At 43.0% G+C, this 21,581-nt stretch overlaps 1 protein-coding gene across 1 annotated transcript in view; it reads right to left on the bottom strand.

Annotated features, from left to right (window-relative positions):
* Positions 1-14,151: 14,151 nt before the first annotated feature.
* The window catches only part of NIPAL2 (NIPA like domain containing 2), a 51,424-nt gene continuing 43,994 nt past the window's right edge, over positions 14,152-21,581 (bottom strand). Inside the window, exons 8-11 of the mRNA XM_065832304.2 lie at positions 19,909-19,997; positions 18,113-18,176; positions 16,680-16,774; positions 14,152-16,364 (exon numbers count right to left, since the gene is read on the bottom strand). Coding sequence (XP_065688376.1) covers positions 16,270-16,364; positions 16,680-16,774; positions 18,113-18,176; positions 19,909-19,997 — 343 coding nt within the window. The 3' untranslated portion in view covers positions 14,152-16,269. The remainder of the gene's footprint in view (positions 16,365-16,679; positions 16,775-18,112; positions 18,177-19,908; positions 19,998-21,581) is intronic.

Below are 21,581 nucleotides of genomic sequence, written 5' to 3'. Positions count from 1 at the left end.
AGTAACAAATTGATTCTAGACTATCTGGTTCTTCCAGGCTGTGTCATGCCGAGTGGAGTCAGTGGTTGGTTGCCTAGGATAGCAAAATATTAGGAATAACACAGTGTTTAGTGACTGTTCCTTACGAGTGTGCCACTGAGCGGGGAGGTGTGTTCGTGTGTTACTGTGCTTAGCACAGCAGAAACCCTAGAACTGAGTCAGTCCCGAGTCTTTGCCTTTCCAGCCAACTTTCCAACAGCAATGAACTAATCACATTTCCAAAGGTTAAGATTTCTGTAACTTTGCCAAATGGGAGGGTCATGCCCTGTTTTTCTGCTAAGACAATTTACTTCCCTCATTTTTTTCTCATGACCTTTTCCCCACTATTTGCCACCATCCACTTTGGCCTTTTCCCATATTGCTACAGACCTTCAACATACTGCTGAAATTATCAGCTTCATATTTATGTTTTACTTTGTCTGTGCAAGTAAGTGCCACATAACTGTTGTAGCTGTAATGAATCTGCCTAAGCCTTAGCTGTTAATCATGCAGCAAAAAAGGTAGCTTCTTAACTTCAGATGTCTGCAAGGTTGCTCATGTGTCAAGGGGCTTCAAGGCTCAAAACTGGCTTTAATGGAATTTTAACTTGTTAGTGGAAGGGCGTAAGCACACGGAGACATTGCCCTGGTGTTTACCCTTACAATTTGGTGCTATTTTCTCTACCTGCCTTTTTTTCTTTTTCTCCTGTTTCAGTGTGACAACACTGTGTTCATCCTAGAAAACTGTGTTCCTACAAGTCTTGACTCCTTGACTCTTGATGAGGAGGCCATCAACACTTTCACCCAATGTGCAGTTACTGGATACAGTGTTCCTGCCCTTTGGTCTGCACCACCTGGCTGTAGCCAGAGACAGGATAATGACCTGGGTGCATCTCTGGTGCTATCTGCTGTTGCACGTCTTTTATAAGTTGAGTAGTTCAGTATTGGAGGATATCCAACACGTGGATCTCAGCCTCTGAAACTCTTTCCACTGAGTCTGAGACTTTTTCTCAACAATTTCTTTTGCAAGTGCATTGTTTTAATCTTTTCCCCTTGGATGCTGCATGCTATTCCTGGTAGATCTGATGTCACATCTCAGAGGCCTTGCAAGAGATCAGGGCTTCTGTGCCTCTGTGCCATCTCCTGGCTCAACAAAGCCATTTAGTAGCACGAAATGCAGTGAGGACACATCAGGTATTTGCAGAGATGCCACTCTTAGCCAAAAGAAATTAAGAGACATAAATAAGGGATGATCCCTGACCAAAGATGTCACTCTTTTGTGCATGTTTCTTTGAAGAGATGGCCAGCACGTACTGTACCTGTGTGTTGTTTATTGCGTCCTATTATTGCCTAGTTCTCAGAGAAATGGGTCTGCAAAACCATAATCCCACTGTGACCGCATTCTCTAGTTAGATGTGCAACTGTGTGCATTTTCCTTGGGAGCACACTGCGTTTTTGTAGCCCAACAACCTCTGCAGATGGCACCAGCAGAAGAACTTACATGGCGAGCAGGAGCTGGCCCACCAGTTTTGGTGAAGCCCTCATCTGCAGCCGAGGGATGGCCAAAAGCGCTGGGCTGAGGCTTACAGGGGGACCACTAGTGTACAATTTCGTGATCTGCAGGAGCTCACCCTGGGCGTAGGATTTGTCATTCTCTCCAAACCCTTGGCTTCCTCAGGCCATTTATTTCTGGAGAATGCAGTCCTGCATGTGGATGTTTGCTGCACAGAAGTGCACCAGATGCAGGTTTGATGGGTAATGCCCCACCACACACGTGCTTTAGGTGATCTCCAAATCCTTCTAATCAACAACATACATTTCCTGTGGGACCCAGCCCTGTGCTACACTCTGTGAAGGGATTTCTATAGCAAACGTCTCTGTCTGAGGCTGCCTTTTGCTTTGAAGTCTTGTTTGGAGGGCAGGGGAAGGCAGGGTAAAGATCTGAGTGTATTTTTATAACGAGGAGATGACTTTTTTTCTTCACTTCTGGCTCATGCGGTAATGACTGAACTTTGGTTTGTTTCTTCTTGTGAAGGAAATGTTCCAGAAGACACAAAACCACCACACTGCAAGTAGCCATGATGCTGGGAAACCTGGAACCAGGAGGCAACATTTTCCTCCGGTTAGGGACTGAAAGTGAGGTTATAACCAAAGCTTTTTTACTATGATGTCAACCTGTGTTCTCACCCTAGGTTTTCATACAAACCATTCCCTGAATACTCTACACAACGCCAACATGAAGAGAAGCAACAGAAGGAGAAGGATGTGTTGGCCAAGAAGTGATATTTCGGATACCCCCATGGTGGGGCAGCCTGGAGAAGGTGTAGGAGAGCCAGAGAAGCTGTGCGATGCTGCCGCGTGGTCACCTGCAGGTGCAGAAGGATGGAGGGACTGCAAGGGAGAAACAGGGAGGCTAAAGGTCCTGGGGAAATTAATGGGAAGCCTCATGTGAGGAGGGACTGTGAGGCAACTGGTTGAGGATGTGCCTTTGAGACCGGGGGAACGTGTCTCTCTGAGATGTGAAGCTGAACAGAAATGAGGTGAAGGAGGTCCCTGCTCATCTCCTCCTGGGACCATCCCAGCTGACCCACTGGTCCTGGTCTCACCTCTGTGGCCAGCACAGCCTGGCCCACCTACCCCCGGCTGCTTGGCAGCTCCTTACCAAGGCCAGATATTTTTCAGCTGCTTTTCAAACTCAGTCTTGGGACTTGTATTTTAGCTTTAAGATAAACATTTTGAAAGCTGTGTTCTTTCTCACAGTGCAGGCACAAGGTGTTTTTAATTATCTTAGGGAAGCTTTCCTTGGCCAGGCCAATTTGTTCACTTTTTCTCTTGTGTAGTTCTTCTGTTTGTCTTGTGGAGCTGGCCTATAAACCAGCTATTAAGGTTTTATTGTATAACATTATCAAGAAAGTAATCTTTGAAAAAAAGTGACATCACTTATGACAATCCTTTTTTTCCCGTTGCGCATAACTTCATAGAAGTCAAATGATCTCTACAGCTGACCACCCAAACTTGCTGGAAAATGTTTGCTCCAAGTGAAAATGTTTAGGTTTAGTCATGTTTTAGTCCTAAAATGTTTTAAGTGTTGATTTGGGCAGGGAAAACAGGGAAAATAAAGTTATTTCTGTAGGGGGGTGATATGGGAGAAGGAAGACTTCTCAGTTTTTCAGAATAATATGTTTTTGAGTCATCAATGCAAGATACGTACAGAGACGAGTAAGTCCTGTTCTTTGCTAGACTTATGTCTGATCTACACACACACACACACACACACACTTATACAAAGAAAGAAAGTGATGGGGAGAAGGAACAACTGGTTATTACACCTACTGATTTTATTATTGGTTTTGCTGTACAGAGTATGAACCACGTGGGTGTTGATGGTTGACTTTTAAAGAGACTTAATGAAGGTTACCCTTGACAATTTTGACATTCATGGTGATAAATGTGCTACTCACTTAGAGAAATTCAGTTATCTTAAACAGACTATAACAAAATTTTAATTTTCCTTTTTTTTTTTTCTTTGACGTACTTCTGCATTTTTCCTTTTCAGAGCTAATACCAATATTTTTCAGATGACTGTAATTTTATTGCTCTCTTACTAACAAAGGAAAAGAGATGTATTTCTGAAATCGTCCTCAAAAGGAACAGAAAAGCAAGACCACTGTAAGTACCGAAAGGAGACTCCTTAATATTTACATTTTATTACTATTCCAAAAGAAATTTGATGAGGGGGGAAGTACTGATTTTAGTCAGACCATCCTTTTACATCTCATCTCTGAGGCATCTCTCATTCACTCAGAAAATGTTTCCAGACTCCTAAAAGGATATTCCTCAACCTAGAAAATTAAATACACTCTTTAGAAAACCTAGTTCTTTTCAGGGGTTGGTGTATTTACTGTCCATGTCTTCTAGAGACCTCCTACCTTTCTTCCTTGGGATGTTCTTACACTGGTGACTGCTGATGCAACTTTCCTTTAAAATCTATACTCCCTTTTAGTTCTTGCATGTTTTGATCTTCACTGACATCAGTTAGAACATACAAGACATTGAATGTGTCACCTCTGATTTTATACTCTATTTCATGGGAATACCCAGGAGATCTTTTATCTCTGACTTCCCACACATGCTTGCAGAAAAACAGCATGTAACCCTTTTGCGTGTTTTGGGGTTTATTGGTAAATTGGGGTTTAAACATTTCCTTTGCTGTGACAACAATTAGAGTGCTGTTTTCTGTTTCACTGTAAATTAGAGCTATGAATCACAATGGAGAGGCCTAACCACCCCCTGCTTTCTGAGCAGTCCCTCATGAGCTCGGCAGCTTTGGGGGAAAAAGTAGTTCAGCTCTCAGCTGCTATTGTGTTTGTGGGACAATATTTCTCAACCTGTGCTCTGGGAAACACTTGTAATCTAAAAGACTTTAGAGAATGGTTTATGAGATCATTCCAAAACAAAGTGAGTCTCCCCACTCTCTCCCACTTCCCAAAACTGCCCAGATCCCCCCTACATGTTGTCACAATTTTTAAAGGGTGACCTCATTCCCAGTTGATTATTCATGAAGACCACTGCATTAAGACCATTCATGCAGCCTGCAGCTTATTCCTCCAGAAAGTTCAGGGATCTTTGGTTTAAAAAGTATGAAGAAGCATTGCCTTGGAGCAGTGTGTCCACTGTCTTATTTGTTTGAGAAGACACAAAATATCTGCTTCATGCATTGTCTGTATTCTTTAGAGCCTATGACAGGTTGCTGCGTCAGGCTTCCATCTTCCATCAGGTGCTTATGAACAAAGCATACAAGATGCAACAGTGCTAGTAATAAAAACCAGAAGTTTCATATTATCTTGCTCTGCTCTTTGTGTCTCCTGGAGAACACCTCAGGTGCTGCTGGAGACCTTACTATTAATACCACTGCTGCAGTAGGCTGGGTTGGTTTTTCCAGTATAAACTTTGCTCCTGTAACATTTCAGCTACTGCACAGCCTCAGCTCAAATGCAGGTCTTTTGTCCTTCCTCACAGCTCCGCTGTACAGAGAGGAGGTGCCTTCTACTATGCACTGAAGTGCACACAGCGGCTTTAAAATTGCAGGAAGCCCAGTCTGAATGCTACAGCTACATCAGATTGTGAAGCGTAAGATGAGGAGAGACCTCCACATCAGAGGCTCCTGTCCCATCAGAGATCATATATTTTGCAGGTTTCATCTTAAGACTAGTTAGGTTTCTTGCTCCTGCTGTTTCTACTGGAAAGCTTGTTGGAGCCTTGTTCCAGAGATTACTTCTACCAGAGCTTGCTGGAAACTTTTTAATTCCACATGCATTTTAATGCTACCTGTGAGGCTATTTATTCTTGTGTTCATGCTGCCTCTTATCTTAGTGAATTATTTGTACTGCAGCCATAACCACAGCCACTCCCCAGATGCTGCTGAGCACCCAATGAACAATGCAAGCAGAGCTGACCCAAAAGGATCCAGGACAAGACTACAAGCAGAAGATGCAAAACACAGATGTGTTGAAGGTGTCAAACTGGTGTCCTGACTGCTGACAGCTCTGATGCCTCTTCCGTCACAGGGAACAGAAATACCCCAAGGTCCTGCTGTGAAAGGCAAATTCAGGGAATGAAGGAGAATCAATAGGAGTTGCCCCAGAGAGGAGGAGGCTAGGTTTTATGGCTGTACCTATCTCACCAGAACTTGATTATCTGAAAAAAGGAGTCAGAACATTACCATATCCACAAGCACACAGGAATACAAGGTTGTCTCTTACCTGTGCTGTGATACAGTCTAAGTGCTGGGTCAAGACAAGGGGCTGATGCTTCCCAGTAACCCCTCAGCTCACCCAGCAGTTTGGTTGTTATCTGTTAGGCAGCTGAAGGACAGCACAGGGACTCTGGTACCTGTTATGGCTTCTGCAATCTATGAGCACCAGCGTTTGCTGAAACAGAGTTAGCAGCATCTTGTAGAGCAGAAAATGGTCCCATCATTTTTAGCACAACTGTATTCTTGTATGTTGGTGTTGAGATCATCTTGACTGCTGCTTTACTGCAGTGTGAGTTGCACATTTTACCCTGTTTTATGCAGCCCCAATTGCAGCCTAGCCCTGTACATGGCTTGGTGCATTTAAAGCCACTATTCAGTATGACAAAACAGGTTAATGTAGGCTTGAGTTTTGGCCAGCCAGACTTGATACATTTCTAAGCTATGATTTTGTTTTGGCCAACAGTTAACAATTATATGTTTTAAAGCTGTGATTTTATTTTGCATTAGAAGACTTATCTATGCATGGCAAATAAGTATTTTTTCCAGTTCTAATGATATTTACTGCGTGTTTCATAACTTCAGTTTCTAAGAAAGAAGTAAAAAAGGTGCACTCTGAGCATCGAATGGCACAGTATGTTGCATGCTAATGAACACATGATAGGGCTGCTACCAGTGAGATACTAATCTATACCACACAGATATTCCGTTAACCAGACACAGCCACAAACACTATTTCCTCCAAATAACACTATTTCAAGAAGGCAAATGTCCCCATCTCAGGCACAGCTGGCAGCACGGTTTCATCCTCTGCTGTAAGATCTCATTTTGAGTTGATCATAAAACTCGGCCAAATTTCTGCCATCTGAGCTGAAATTTTTCATATGAAATGTTTACCTCAGAGTGCCACTGACGGTTATTTGTAATCAGTCAATTTAACAATATGGTTAAACTTCTTCAGAGAAAAAGGTAGTAAAAATTGTTTATTTCTTAGCAAAACGACAGCATTAAATTTCTCTTATTTTTAATATAGGAGAAAAGAAGCATCTTGTCCTGACGTCCTCATCCCCCAATAGCTCCGCTCTTCCAGTTCTTGAACACAGAGCTAGTGGTCTCCAGTTCAGACTGGGGAAGGATTTTGACTGAGACTTTTGAACTCCACATGCATGCTCTGAATTTGCTTAGGCCATAGGAAGCCATTTGTTTTGTAAAGTGTTGTATCCTTTGAAGCCATGGCCACTTTCACAGCCCAGGACTGCAGGACACCCTCCCAGTGGAGCTGATGCATGAGGTTATGTGAATGGTCCCTAATTTGCTTTGAGCAATGATGGTGAGATTAGTGGAGGTCTCCATCCACGGTGAAGGCAACACAAGGATGCTCAGTGCACTCTGTGTAATGGTGTGGGCTTTGATCCCTTCAGCTGGCAGAGCTGTGGAGCATGATGGCAAGCAGCTGAGGGAAACACCATTTTCACTCAGCACAGCCTTTGCAAAATTATGTTTTGTCTGTGCTGTAAGTGTCTAGGTAAAGCGTCTGGGGAGTACATGTCCAGGATATTTCTGGAATTCATGTGAGTACTTGTTTGACATAAGTAGCATTCATGAAAGGCTCAGCTGAGTTAAGTGCCTGCAGCATCAGATCCTGAATCAGGGAGGAGGGGGCTGACATTCAGATCACTCCTTGTTAAAACTGCCCCAAGACTCCTCTCTCTCATTTTCCTTCCCTTTCAATGGTGCCCTTTTGGGTTCTCAAATGAAGACTTTGCTGACTGCAGCTGGAGAACAAGGGAGGGCAATAAACAGGAAAGTCAGAGTCTGTTTATCTCTGGTGCAGCCTGCCTTTTTCTAGTCTGGATGGAAAAGAAGACGAAAGTCCACAGAGCACTTGAGCGAAAAACAAATGACAGAAGAACAAATGCAGTGAAAGGGAATGCCAAGGTTGTCATCCCTCGTCAGCATTTTGGATGGGTTTCCTCCTCAGAGAAGCATTGGGGAGGCTCAAGGCGGGACCTCGTGCAGGAAGCAGGTGGTTTGCTTTACCAAGAGCCATGCGTAATGGTCAGGGAGCTGCACTGTGTGCTAGGCCAAGCTACAGCAGATGGGCTGCAGTTCGCTCTGCTTAAGGATATTTTTCATGTTATGTGTGGAAAAGAGCAGTAACCCTTGTTTGTTATATGAGGCCTTGTAGGATTTTGCTTGGAAAAAAGCCATTTTTGAGATTTAAAAAAAAAGCCATTAAAAACATGAGTCACTGTAATCACATTCAGACTGCTCCAGCGTGGCCTTTTATTTGCAAAGCCTTCACTATTAAAAGCAGCCTTAAAAAAAAAAAAAAATCCACCACAAATTACCTCAGGCTAATTGAGGTGATATAACTGATCTGTTAATTTGAAATTATTGAGAAAACACACCCCAAACACCTGAAGCACTGAGACTATTCGCAGTGCAAGGGCATCAGCAAAACAGCTGTGCCTACTCTCTGGTGTCACACGGGACCTAGGGCTGTAAATGCAGCACAAAGTTCTCTCCAACATGAATGCATTTCAGAACCTAGATCCCCCAAAGGGCTGGGGAACACTCGTCCCCTGTCCAAGCAGGACAAGAAGCAGGACCAGAAGCACAGGGTTGACCCCGAAGCAGGACCCCGTGAGGAGCCTTGGGCACCTCAGGGTGGTGACATCCACAGCCTGATCACCTGAGTGAGCCAAAGAGGCCAGGGCTGACAGGCAAATCCACTGCTCTTTGGGGTTTGGAAGCCTCATTCAGCATTAGCAGGTGCTTGTGTCCTCTCAGAGGGGAGATGCCCAAACTGTTGCTTTCAAAACATATCCTTGCTGTGAGGCCGTAAGCAAGGGGCAGAGGGAGCAGAAGCCTTTCTGTTGTATATGACAAATATCAGGGTCTTTTCCTCCCTGCTGTACCGTCACCATCCTTGATGAGAGACCAACTGACCAGGGCAGGGTCTCCCCACACCCAGGCACCCCTCCCAGAGCCTATTTATTTACTGCACCTTGAACAATCACTGTATGAGTCACCTTCCTCTCAAATCTGGGCTGAGCTCTCAAATCTCTTGGGTGGTGGAGAAAGGGCAGCTCAGTGAGGTTGCTTGCTACTACAGGTGCCACCCTGTCTGTGCCAGCCCCTGGGCCAGAGGGTTTCAGGGTCTCCTGCTGTGCTGGGTCACCTGGGGACCTCTGACCAGCAGCACCTACTCTTTAGACCATCGCCAAACTCAGCAATGAGTCAGAAGTCAAATTACTGAAAATCATCAAGACTGCTGCATGTCTGGGTGTGCAAAACAGCCAGTGTTAAATTAGTGTCAAACCAGAAATCACAGGCACCTTCGTGGAGAGGTGGCAGCTGATCTAGGTGTGGAGCTGCAGACTGGGGAAGAAGGGGAAGCCGGGTACCCAACTGCGGCATGCTGTGTCTGGTCCCGTTCTGTGCTACTTCTTCAGTGCTGCTAGGATCTGATTTTTACTCTGTATTTGGCCAATTGCAGACACTGAAAAAATTGAGAGAGAGCAGAAAACAACCACAGAAAACACTTTGAGGGCTGACAGCAATGTCTGATGGTGAGAGACTTAAAAAGTCCGTCTGTTTGGCTTAGAGAAAAGCCCAGGTCATCTTACTGTATTTTACTAGAGGGACTTGCTGAGTGCTTAAAATCACTGGCAAAAGACAAATAGCTGCAAGCTAAATCCAGACAAATTAAAATGGACATAAGGCACAGTTCAAGAGGAAACAATGACTCATTGCTAGTACAAATTACTAATGGCATTAGTGCATCCTCTGCTTTGACTTGTAGGAGAGGACAGGGTGCCGCCTTCTGTAGATGGGCCAAAGGATTCACAGTGAAGTTCTTGGGGGAGGTTGCTTGACCGGAGCCATGCAGGAGGCCAAACCAGATGACATCGAGATGCCTTCTTATATCGACAACTTGCTGTTATTCACACCATTGCATTGAATCCTGCAGCACATCCATGCACCCAGCATCCAGTCAGTATTGTCAGGATGTGCTTGCTAGTTAAATGTTAAATAATGCCTGGAAAAAATAAACACATGGGTAACTGCAATGTTCAGTAACAGTAAATCATATTCCTCATCTCCTTTCCCTTGTAAAACGCAGAACAACTGTTCTTGGAAAATGGAATAGAAGCACAAATACTTTGCTGTTGTACTCTACCACCACACAATGTATTACCAGCAGTAACCTTCAGTGACAGGTAAGAACTGCCTAATTAGCAGCCTTTGTGCCATGCCAACTTTCTCTCTTACTCTTGGCTGAGGGCATTAGAGAACACTAGACAGCATAAAGCTCTCTGCCTGGTACATATGCTATTATAACTCAAGAAGAACATTTAATTATTTTTTTTTTCAAATGGAGAGAAAAGTCTTGTTCTTGTGTTCATGCTGCTCTGGATTTATGCCCACCAGCTATCAAACAAAAGACAAATGACGGTGCTGTTCTTTCAACCAGCTTAATGAATCTGGCAGAAGACCTGGCAGCAGACTCCAAAGTTTTCATCTAGGCAAGGCAATGCCTATTCCAAGAGTGGAAATCTCCAACTGGAGAGCTGGCAAGCACATGTTTGTGCTGGAGGCTTAAATCAATCATTTCTATTTTTCCCAATGTGATCTAGCAAAGTAAAGAAATTGGCTCCTTCATCAGTGGCCACAGGCCATTTTTCATGTTTAAGGTACTAGAGCCATGGGCTTCAGTGATACATTGACTTCATGTAAAACAGTGTCAGATCCCCCTGTTTAATCATTCCTTTACAGTAGCTCTACTTTGAAAATTCTCAACAGCTGCATTGTTGACACTGTCAACAAGGAGTCTGAGAGACCACTTTGTATTAGAGTGGATGAACACCAGTAACAAGTGATGTCCCTCAGGTGTCTGTACTGGGACTGGTACTGTTGAATATCTTCATCAATGACATAGACAGTAGGATCAAGTACACCCTCAGCAAGTTTGTGGATGACACCAAACTGAGTGGTGCAGTTGACACGTCTGAGGGACAGGATGCAATCCAGAGAGACCTGGACAAGCTCAAGAAGTGGCCCGTGCAACCTCATGAGTTTCAAGAAGGCCAAATGCAAGGTCCTGCACATGGGCTGGGGTAACCCCCAGTATCAATACAGGCAGGGGGATGAAGGGATTGAGAGCAACCTGGTCAAGAAGGACTTTGGGGTACTGGTGGATGAAAATCTGCACATGAACCAGCAATGTGTACTTGCAGCCCAGAAGGCCCATTGTATCTTGGGCTGCATCAAAAGGAGCTTGGTCTGTAGAAGGGACCTATAAGAAAGATGTGGACAGACTTTTTAGCAGGGTGTGTTACAACAGGGCAAGGGGTAATGGTTTTAAACTAAAGGAGGGGAGATTCAGGCTAGACATGAGGTAGAAATTATTTGCAATGAGGGTGGTAAAACACTGGCACAGGTTGCCCAGATGAGTGGTAGGTGCCCCATCCCTGGAGATGCCAGGCTGGAAGTGGCTCTGAGCAACCTGATCTAGCTGAAGATGTCCCTGATTATTGCAGGGGGTTTGGACTAGATGACCTTTGAACATCCCTTCCAACCCAAACTATTCTATGAACTATTAAATGCACTTTCTACCTCAAAGGCTTAGACAAACTTTAGGTGCCTAACTGAAAACCTGGGATTTAGATTAAATAAGAAACCCACTCAGCAGCCACCTAACTCTTTATCTAGGATCCATCCATTGTGCCTGGAAGTTCCTGAGGTGCCAATAATTTCACTTCTGTGTATTCCCAAAACTGCTCTGGCTTACTCCAGTGGGAATCACAAAATAAAGGGAACATAATAAAAGACTGCAGGCTTGTGCAATTTCCTTGTAGGGCAGTACCCTATAAACACTTTCCAGCTCATGGGAAGGTCCCGGCAGTACTGTATCTTCTTCTCAAGAGTAAGCCTGTGGTGTGTACCCACTAGACAGTCTAATTTCCACACAGAGAGGGCCTGGCAAGATCTCTGCATGAAAGACAGTACATGCCAAAGAGGCATTGATAGGATGCTCAAGGATCCCCGACCCCAGAGTCTGTTTCAGCATGTTTCAAAAATATGTTCATGTGCAAACTAAAGGGCCAGATCCTCCACATGTGCTCTGAACAGATTTAATGGAAGAGGACAAGGATCTTTCCTAAATGGTCATGACTGCTTAATAGGTAGTGATGCATTTTCCAGTGCTGCCTCTTTATATGTTATAACTCAATGGTTACTTCAGTCAAAGTGCATGGAAGGTGCCTCTACACTTCTCCCAGCTTCAAAAAGTTGAAACATCTCCCATCTGCCAAGGGAATATCTTGTTCCCTCTCCGCTTCTCTGTACAGCAAATAGTCATCCTACAATTCCAAATCAGTTAAAAAAAAAAACCAAAACCAAACCAAACCAACCAAACAAAAAAGCTAAACTAAAACCACATTAAAAATATATAGAATCACTATTTCTTCACTGATGTCCCTAATTCTACCACAGAACCCTGAAACACTGCTAATACAGGATTTCTCAGACTCCTGAGAATCCAGAGCACTAAAAATTTCCCTGTCTTTTTCTCCTCAAGTGGACCCAGGTTGTAAATCTTCCAGCTTGATCTTCCAATAATAATTATGGTAATTAGCCTCTCTCTCCTTTGGGCTAGTTGCTAACATGGTCTACCTGATTTCTCCAAAAGGAATAAAACTACTTTAAACAAGAAAAAGGACAAGCCTCAGAGAACAGTAACAAAAGGACAAACTGAAAGAAAGACAGCTCAGTCTAATCATCTGCACACCAGTATTATCAGAGGCGATATTTTTCTCTGCAAGCCACCAATGATCCTGTATAAGGTGAGTTGGAAGGAAAGATTGCAAGGAGAGGCCATTTAGTGTTCAGAAGACTTTTGGTCCCAGTCCTTTCTTCCAACACTGTTTATTCACCTTATAGCAAACAAACGATGAAAAGAAAAAATTCGTCCTTAGCACAAGTTGTATGTATAGTCAGACACACGTCTGGGCTTCTAGCTGACCGTAGCACACTCCTTCAGCCACAAGATGCCCATCTTAGCCTCTGTGGAGCCCCTCAACACTCACTATGCACAGCCCAGTGAGTCTGGATCAGGGTTTTACTTCAGGAGCCAGGCACTTAAAAGTGCTTCGCGAAGCTTTCAACTGCTGCCTTTGGGACTCGGTGACAGATGAGGAGTGAGCTCAGCAGGATGCTTGCTATATGGTGAAGCTCCTAAGAAGAAGTCATGTAATGCTTCTCCCTAAAGAACAGAGGTCTCACTCCCTCTCCTCCTTTTCCCCTCCTTCCCACCCAATGCTCCAGTCAGCCTGGTTGGCTCAGCTCAGAGTGACAGAGCAGCAAGGAGAAGAAAGCAGATGGTTTTGGCAGGGTAGGTGATCAGAACAGACTCACAGAGATCCACAGACCATGCAGGACCTCTCAGCCAGGAAAAAGAGGGTGAGAATTTTAGCAGCACTGAACCATTCAAGCAACTCACCAGGTGCATGAAACCAGAGGTTCAAAGCATAGAAGCTCAAGCCCCTATAACGTCCACTTTCCTTTAGTTTTAGGCGACCGCTGTCCTTAAATGCAAAACGTGAGTCCACCAAAAGCTGAGCTGTAGCAAGGAGCAGGCAATAAGCCTGCCAGAATGTCAGGCCCTTACCATGGGCAACAATGTAATCCAGTCCAAAATTAACATATTTTTTTGCCAGCTGAAACCATTTGGTAAATTTATCCTAATATTTTATGGCAAAAATTTAAATGGCCTCCAGAGTTCCCATTTCCAGGCCCATGGCCAGTTAATACTTCATCTCTTACCACACCATGATCAGCCATGGAACAAGTGCTGAACGAGTCCTGCTGGTTCTCGTCTGTCAAACATCCCAAGCTAGAGCCTGGGGACCACACGAGCTGCTGCCTGGCCACCACATCTTCCCGTGGTTTGATTTCCTCAGAGCCCATGGAGTATCTGTTCAAGAAAGCTCAGTTTGCAGGTGCAAATTTTGCAGCTTATGTCTGGCCCACATTTTTGATGTCAGGAAAAACACTGCAAGTAAATAACTCATTATTAAAGAGACAGGCTCCAGAGATTTGTGTGTGTGTGTGTGTGTGTTCCAGTGAAAAGGCTTTTCTTTTAGCAGGCATTTGCCTGTGGTGTTTGCAACCTAAATATCACAAGCAGAATCTGAAAATGACGTGGATTAGAAACTGATTCTTGAAACAAATCATGTCGCTTTCTTGGCAGAGCAGCAATGAATTCTCATCACTGAGTTCTTCCAGTCTTTGAATACACTAATTAGTTGGAATATGCTCACGTCTCAAAAATCTTGTCAAATCACAAGTTTTAATTGCACGTAATTCTCACCAGTGTTTTGCTCCATATATTAATTTCAATATATTCAAATTTACAGGAAACATTTTAACCTTATAATTTTTTTTATAAACCCATAGGAAGAAAAGAAATGTTGTTCAAGAAGAAATACAGTAGTTTAAAATAAATAGTAACTTTTGTCAGAGATTTTTATTTTTGATTTCCTGCTTTTAAGAGAACATACTATACATGGTAACCCTTATTATGTCCTCCAGCCCTTCAGAATCATGGAAACAGCTATCAGAAAGATGCTCAAGGCCAATAATTTAAAAAACAAATAAAACCAAATCCTTTCACCCGTTTGTTTCTAGGGTCACAAAATGGAGAACTGTAAGGCTCATATTTCCATCTTTAGCACATACTCTCACTTGAGACTTTGAAAGTGGCTTAAATTGGACTTGCAAAAGAAAGATAGAGGCATGCCCTTGTTCCCCGGAGAAAGCATACAAAAAGAATGTCCTTAGTTTTGTTTGGTTTTAATTTTAAGCTTCGGAAACTTGAACTCAAGCTGTAAGAGGGTAAAGGAAGGCCACAGCCAAGCAGCTGGTATAAGTGAGGTGCAGACACAGAGTCTTGTCCTATGCCGGCTGGAAAAGATCCACATTGGAAAAAAACTCCACAACCCCCTGCCCCACACCCCAGCCCCCCAGATGTTGCTGCATAGGAAAAACCACAGTTCTGTGTGTGTTTTGTAGGGTTTGAAATGAAACTGTCTTATGGATCTTGAACTGTGCTTACTTTGAAGTGAAATAAAAAATTATTAGGGGGAAAAAAAGAGAGACCTGATTTCTTCATATCCCCCCAGAACAAAATACACACAGCCTATGGCCCTTATCCATACTGTAGATTAATTCAAACCTGAAACAAGTATCTTGTCTAAAACGCAGACACTTCTCAAGAGCACTTTTCACTTGTTTGTGCAAAGGAGGTGTCTGCCCTCCCCAGTGGTGGCTGAGGCAGATCTGTGCTACCAGGGAGGGGTAAGTGGACCCACAGTGAATGTCCAGAAGCAGCTTTCTGGCCAGGAGGCTGGGACTGGGGGACACAGAAAGCTGAACACAGAGCCTGTATTACCACAGTTCCCACCACTGCTGGCTCTTCAAATCATTGTGGAGACACTACAACTTAATGAAGGAAAAATTCTACTGTTAATGTGACTCTTTGTGATCCTGTTTTTTACAGCCTTCCCTCATCCAGGATTACCAGCGGTTTAGGAAGTAGGCAGGAGGTGTCCTGCTTTTCTTTTTTAGGAGTATTTTTCCAAGAGACATCAAGGGAGGGAGCCTGGCTACTCCATTCCTTCTGGAGAACTTGGCAGGTTCTTTATTAAAGCCTCGTTTTCCAGAAAACAGAGGCTAAATCCCAGGCTATACTAACAGATATTATAGCCCAGCCCAGTCCAGCAGAGTGTGCAGGACTCTCCTGGGAAGATGTAAAATGTCAAGTGTGGTTCCCTAGCTCTGCCTTGGCTGGGCACCACATATGTCTGCATGTGTGCACCTGACTATGTATATGGTAAATGCTCTCTTCCATCCCCCTCCTCACACAAATTTTTGTTTCCTTGGAAGATGAGAGAATTGATCTGATGGCAGAAGATAACCAGAGTTTTCCCCCTATACACTGTTTGTACATCTTTGTGTATACTGTATATATGCACACGGTTTTGACTCCTGAACAGGAAGGAACATGTTTTTAAAGGTATTATACATATAACAAAATACTTTGAAGTCATTTATGAAAATTCTTCTCATTTGCCACCTTTGCCTTTAAACATCTATACAGACCTAGGGAGTTTCAAAGGGGAATTTTTATAATCCTGTCCTGTGCCTGTTTGCTTTTCAAAGCAATTAATACTCCAAAAATATCCCCAAGAGGCATTGATACTAGAAGAAAGTTCTGTTTCATTAATGGTTATTTAGTTTTTCTTAAGGCTTCCTTTATCTTCAGAACACATTTGGGAGAGCCATGGGATAAATTAAGTAGGATTAAATAATACCATGCCTCATCAACACACAGGAGTTCAACATATATTTGAATATGTCCAACAAAAAGGTGCTGCTGATCCTTGTTCCAGTGGCGTTTCTCCTGTTGATTGGCATGCAAGGTGCTTTCTTCTTTCAGCTTTGACTTTTCACCGAGTTATCTTCATTATTCAAAGTGCCATAGTGTGAACTGTGATAATCTGGTTGTACTTTGCCTGTCAATTTTTGTCCTAGGGAAATGGTGTGAGAGAAGGGAAAAACAACAACTCTGTGAAGAATTTTAATAAAACAAATCCCCCACCAATCCATCATTTAAACATTCTTTGCTCCAGTAATCATTGTTTTCATTTGACTGGTTGTAACAATAGCTTGGAAAAAGTCTGAAAGATTCTTTGAAAAATCTGTTGGGAACAGGCATAGAAAATAAGGGAACAGTATATTTAATAAATATGACCAGAGCATATTTGTGATTCAACTCTCCTAGGTCATCTCATTATCTGATATCTCATTTTTAAACAGAGAGACAGGAAAAAAGCCCTACTTACCAGGAATATGTCCACAGTCAATAAAAGGACTATGTAAATGCTCCTCTTTTTTACTTCTTTCAATTACAAATACACCAAGGAAAGATAGAAGACACCTGCAAAATAACAGTGGCATAGTATCATTAGAAACAGTTCACTGCATCTGAGATGAGAATTTCTTTCCAAGTTGCTTTTTCAAGGACTTCCAAACCCAAGCTGCTCAGTTTATAAAGAAACTTTTCTTCCTGGCAGCTCTATAAATTCATCTTGGGCTCCCTTTCAGTCTAGTTTTTTGCCTCCTGAAGCTTTATTATCAGTTCCAAAGGCTCCGCAGGCAAAATTACACTTTCAGTAATATATACCTAATCAAATGCCTGTGAGTGTGAGACCACAACATTTGAATCCCCGAGCAATTCTTCACAGAGCATCTAAGCTAGCATTCTAGCATTTGCAATTTCATTAACAACTCAGTCTAGCTGCAGACAATCAACATCTCTGTTGTTTTTCTCATGTGAGTGTGCGTCTCAGGGGCAAGCTGTAAGCCAGGAGCAATGAGAAACTGCTATGCTTGGATAAATCTTCTATCCGTTCTGTGTTGGATACATGATCACTAATTCCTGCCTGCCAAATACATGGGTTGAATTTGCTCATCTCCATTTTCTGTCACTTTTTCTGCAGTCAAACAAGGTAGTGGTTGTGTGCATCTACTCCAGTCCAGCTGCAGGGGACAAAGACATCTGTAGCTATCAGCCCATATGTTTGACAGCACGGTGGCGAGACACCTCCAGCAGTCCTGGGAGATGCTTTTAACCATCTCACACCCTATATCAAGTAACTGTCACCTGTCCCCAGAGTTGTAACCGTGCTGGTGGGCAGACGAAGGTTTCTGCTCTCACAACACCTAGGACCTTCTTCAAACATTTATTGTTAACAGTTTCTTAGCATGGTCTGAACTTTTCCACAAGCATGTTGTGTCTTTCTTGGCACAGGAAGATGAGGGGGAGATACCATAGTGCTGCCCCGTAGGCAAGCAACTCATATAATTGCTAATACCTAGTGGCAGCAAAGACCAGGCGGACACGCAAGTGGAAAGTAACATGGGAGGAGATTTCTCACAGTTATTAAAGCACCCCCACAACGTGATCTTTGGTGCAGAGCAGCGATTTCTCCTTCCTGCTGGAGGAACACATGCTGCTAGTTTTTCATTCCATCATGAGATTAGTAGTTCATAAGTGTCTCACATTTTTACATATTTGGATTCAAAACCAGGCCTCCAAACTCCCAAAGCACAGACATCAATCTTTCCTTTAATGTTTTTTTATCCTACTATAATGGCTATTCCATAATACTTTAATAACAAGACGGGTTTCTTCTTACTGAGAAAAGAAGAGATTCCACAAGGCAATACTGTTTCTGTACAAACGTTGGTGCAGATTTTAGACCAATACACTTACCCAAACAGAAACATGAACACGCTCAGCAAAGCTGCACTTTGGAATTCCCGATAAAATATGACCCCTGGAATGTGACAGAAACAAGAATTGCAGATCTTGACTAGCTTCCAAGTGACATGAATTACAGCAGGGAGGGTCAGGAACAGTCTCATGCTCAAATGGAAAAAAAAAAATCCCAAATAAGGTATTAACACACATTGTGATGGATTCACTTTATGCGCCCATATTCTATTATCTAGGCTTTCTCAAGATACTGCATGGGACTGGAGATTTAGTTTCTCAGGTTGGAGGATGTGCTGTGTTAGGACTGCACAGATGCAGGTATTTTTTGCGTTATCAGCAACAATTTTTATGTAGGTCAAACTCAAGGTCTTATTCACAAGTAGAGTCATAGCAATAAGCTAACAGGTTCTTTGTGGATTTAGTTTAAGCCACTCCAACAGACCATGTGGACATCTTAACTCCAGTTGGGAACAGGCTTTCGATAACTAGCTGTATTCCTGATGCTTACATCAAGTTAAGGGCTCCAGCAGCCAAGTTTACCAAATCTTTCTGGTTGAAGGGATCACTTGCTCTTTCTGGTCACCCCTCTTCCAGGAATTAGCACCTCTGCAGTGGAGGTGACAGAGCCAGATGTGTATCTGGATCTCAGCTGCCCCAATTCACAGCCAAGTATATTATAGTAGCTTTAAACCACTGATGAGCATAGTTTTGCTCAGAAACGACAGAGTGTGAACAGTGCAGCTGATGTGTGACTGTATCTTCAAAGGCTGTAACTGGGAACAGGGGAATCATGAGACGAGGTACCTTCTACGAGCACCTCAGCAAGATTCAGCAGAGGTTGTTTTTCTAAGCCCTACACTGGTTTAACTAACCTGGTGCAAATGCATGTGTATCCAGTCTCAAAGCTATTAAGCCATTCCTGAATAGGTACTTGATCTTTTAAGGAGGCACAAGGCCAAATTCCCCATATGGTCACAAGAGCACAACCCCATTTTGGCACAAGCCTCCTCTTGGTCACAAAGTGTAGGTCTCTTCTAACACAGGTGCTGAGGCAATCTGTGCATGAAACTAACTCCCCTTCTCATTAATGGCAGCTCTGCATGAGAAACTCCTGCACAGCAATGACAGGAAAGCCCCCAGTGTGTGTTAAAATGAGTCATAAATGTTCTAACAACATGATCATTTTGGCTCGTTGCTGATACAGCATCTTAGTCGTCCTCCGAGCTCATGTTCTTACACTGCGCACCATTTCCAAGATTTGCAGTCCCTCTTTAACAATGCTGAGTTCAAAGTTCTCACCCAGAAGAAAATGTTAAATGCTTAAAAAGTCTTTGGAGTAATTTTATTTCCTTCACTTAACCTGGAATTCCACCTTCTGAAATGGAATATACACTAACTGCTATGAAACACAGCTGGTTGTCATTTGAGTAGTTTGCCAGGCTGTTAAAATTGCTCTACCAGTTCGGATACGGAGAGGCTGGTGTGCACATGGTAAACACATTTACTGGATGTCAGGATTAGGCTGGGATAAATGCAGGTTCTTCTAGTAAGCCAGCAAGGCACAGTAAAGTGTACTTGTCAGTTCTGGAAATGCTAGAATTTGATTATTTTTTGTTTTGCTTCAAAAGTGCTAAACTTATTCATTTTTCAGAACTTAAACACCTGCCACTTAGGAAAAACTTCTTTTTGTGAAGACAAACATGACTGTTTTGTTTTCCTGTTCACAGGCAGTAATTCTTGAAAACCTGATGTTTAGAAAATTGTTCTGTAGAGGCAGAAGGTCAGAAACAAACCTGAAATAGTGGCACTGATGGTGAAGAATACAAAATTAATGGGCACGACTGCTGTCACTTCGTACAGATGCATTGCTTGATTCAGGAACCTGGAAGATAAGCATTATTGTGTCTCATGCCTACAGGAAGTTCATTGCCCTAAAAGTCAGATTAAGCCACTTTATGTCAGTTTAACAATAAATGTGGCCATTTGTTTACCACAACAGCAAGTAGCCCTGGACAGATGCATATGTGTATTGAGTTTACCTTCTGGTTTTGACTTTGCAGAGTACAAATAGGCAAAAGTAAGAAGGCTGGTGAGGATTCTTCTGGCCACAGGTTGTCATTGGAGAGTGCTTTGAACGACTGATGGAAAATTTTGTCTGCCATGGATAAGGGAGGAATGCTAGGGTATTACTGCTTATGGCCTGTATCGGCTCTTGGAAGCAGTGCTGCCTGTGAGCAGCCTGGGACAAGTTGCTCTAATTTAAATAGATTGTGTAAGGGTATATTTCCAGCATGGACATGAACACATGAGTTCTCGTAGGAGCTATTTCACTTTGCTGAAGTTCACACTGCTGCTACTGCTCAATCCAACTTGGCTAAACCACGTATTTGTATGTTTATCCATGCGATCATACCCCAGACACTCTCTGTCCTGCTGGGAAAGTCCAGAAAGGTAGTTCCAAGCCTGTGCTCCTTAGGCTGGAAACTCTGCTGTGCTTCTCAGAAAGGCAACACAAACCCTCACCAGAATGATGAGCAAGAGTGTGCTGGGCCACAGGAGCATACACTGCACATAAACCTGCAGGACCGAAATGTTGAACGTGAAGGAGCCTGCACACTTTGCATCCATGGATGAAAAAGGCAAAGCAATTAACCCACTTGTATGGAGATCCCAGCTATCAACATTTACCCATAGGGTGATGAATCATGAGTGTGAACTCTTGGATGCACCGACAGATACTCTGTTATGGGAATGGTGCATTTCAGACCAAAAAAGAAAAAATCAGGAGGCAGCAGAGTGTATTCAAAACCTATAAAAAGAGCCATACTTAAATGTTTCACTGGTACAATATATGTGCACAGTAAAAATCCAAGCTTGGATCTGTTTTAGCCATTAAAATAATTGCATGGTTATTTTAGCAACTGTTGAACAGTCTCCATGGTGCTTTAAAAATAAAGAAATCCTACATATCCACAGGATAGTCAGGATTTTGAAGTCATTGAAAACACCTCATTATTTTCTCTCATTTGCAACAAACTCGGTCTTAGGGACTAAAACAGTGATACCAAGGCCCAGCATTGAAACCAGAAGGATGTTGCAGCACAGGCTGTTCTGAGTTAATGCACAACAGTCATATAAAGTAAGAGAGGAAACAAATAAAACGAAAAATTTAGACTGACAGCACTCTCTCTGTTGGAAAATGTGTCCAAGAGAGAAGAGAGAAGAGACATTGAGCCCAGGGAATAAAATGGGTACATTTCACTTCTGTTTTAATTTTGACCCAGTGAAAGAAAGAAAGAAAAAACCTGGCAAGGAGAGGTCAATTCAGCAGCTTCCTATTTACCAAGCTTTTATTTCCTTTTTTAAATGGTCTGAGCTGTTCTCCCAGTAAAGACAAGCTGGACATAAATTACTCTATAATCTGTTACAGGGGAGTTCCTGAGTCAGCTATGGAGAATCACTGCAC

Source organism: Patagioenas fasciata, chromosome 2 (assembly GCF_037038585.1).
Source record: "Patagioenas fasciata isolate bPatFas1 chromosome 2, bPatFas1.hap1, whole genome shotgun sequence".
NCBI classification, from domain to species: domain Eukaryota; kingdom Metazoa; phylum Chordata; class Aves; order Columbiformes; family Columbidae; genus Patagioenas; species Patagioenas fasciata.
The sequence above is the reverse complement of the archived record's forward strand: the minus strand, read 5'-3'. Positions and strand labels throughout refer to the sequence as shown.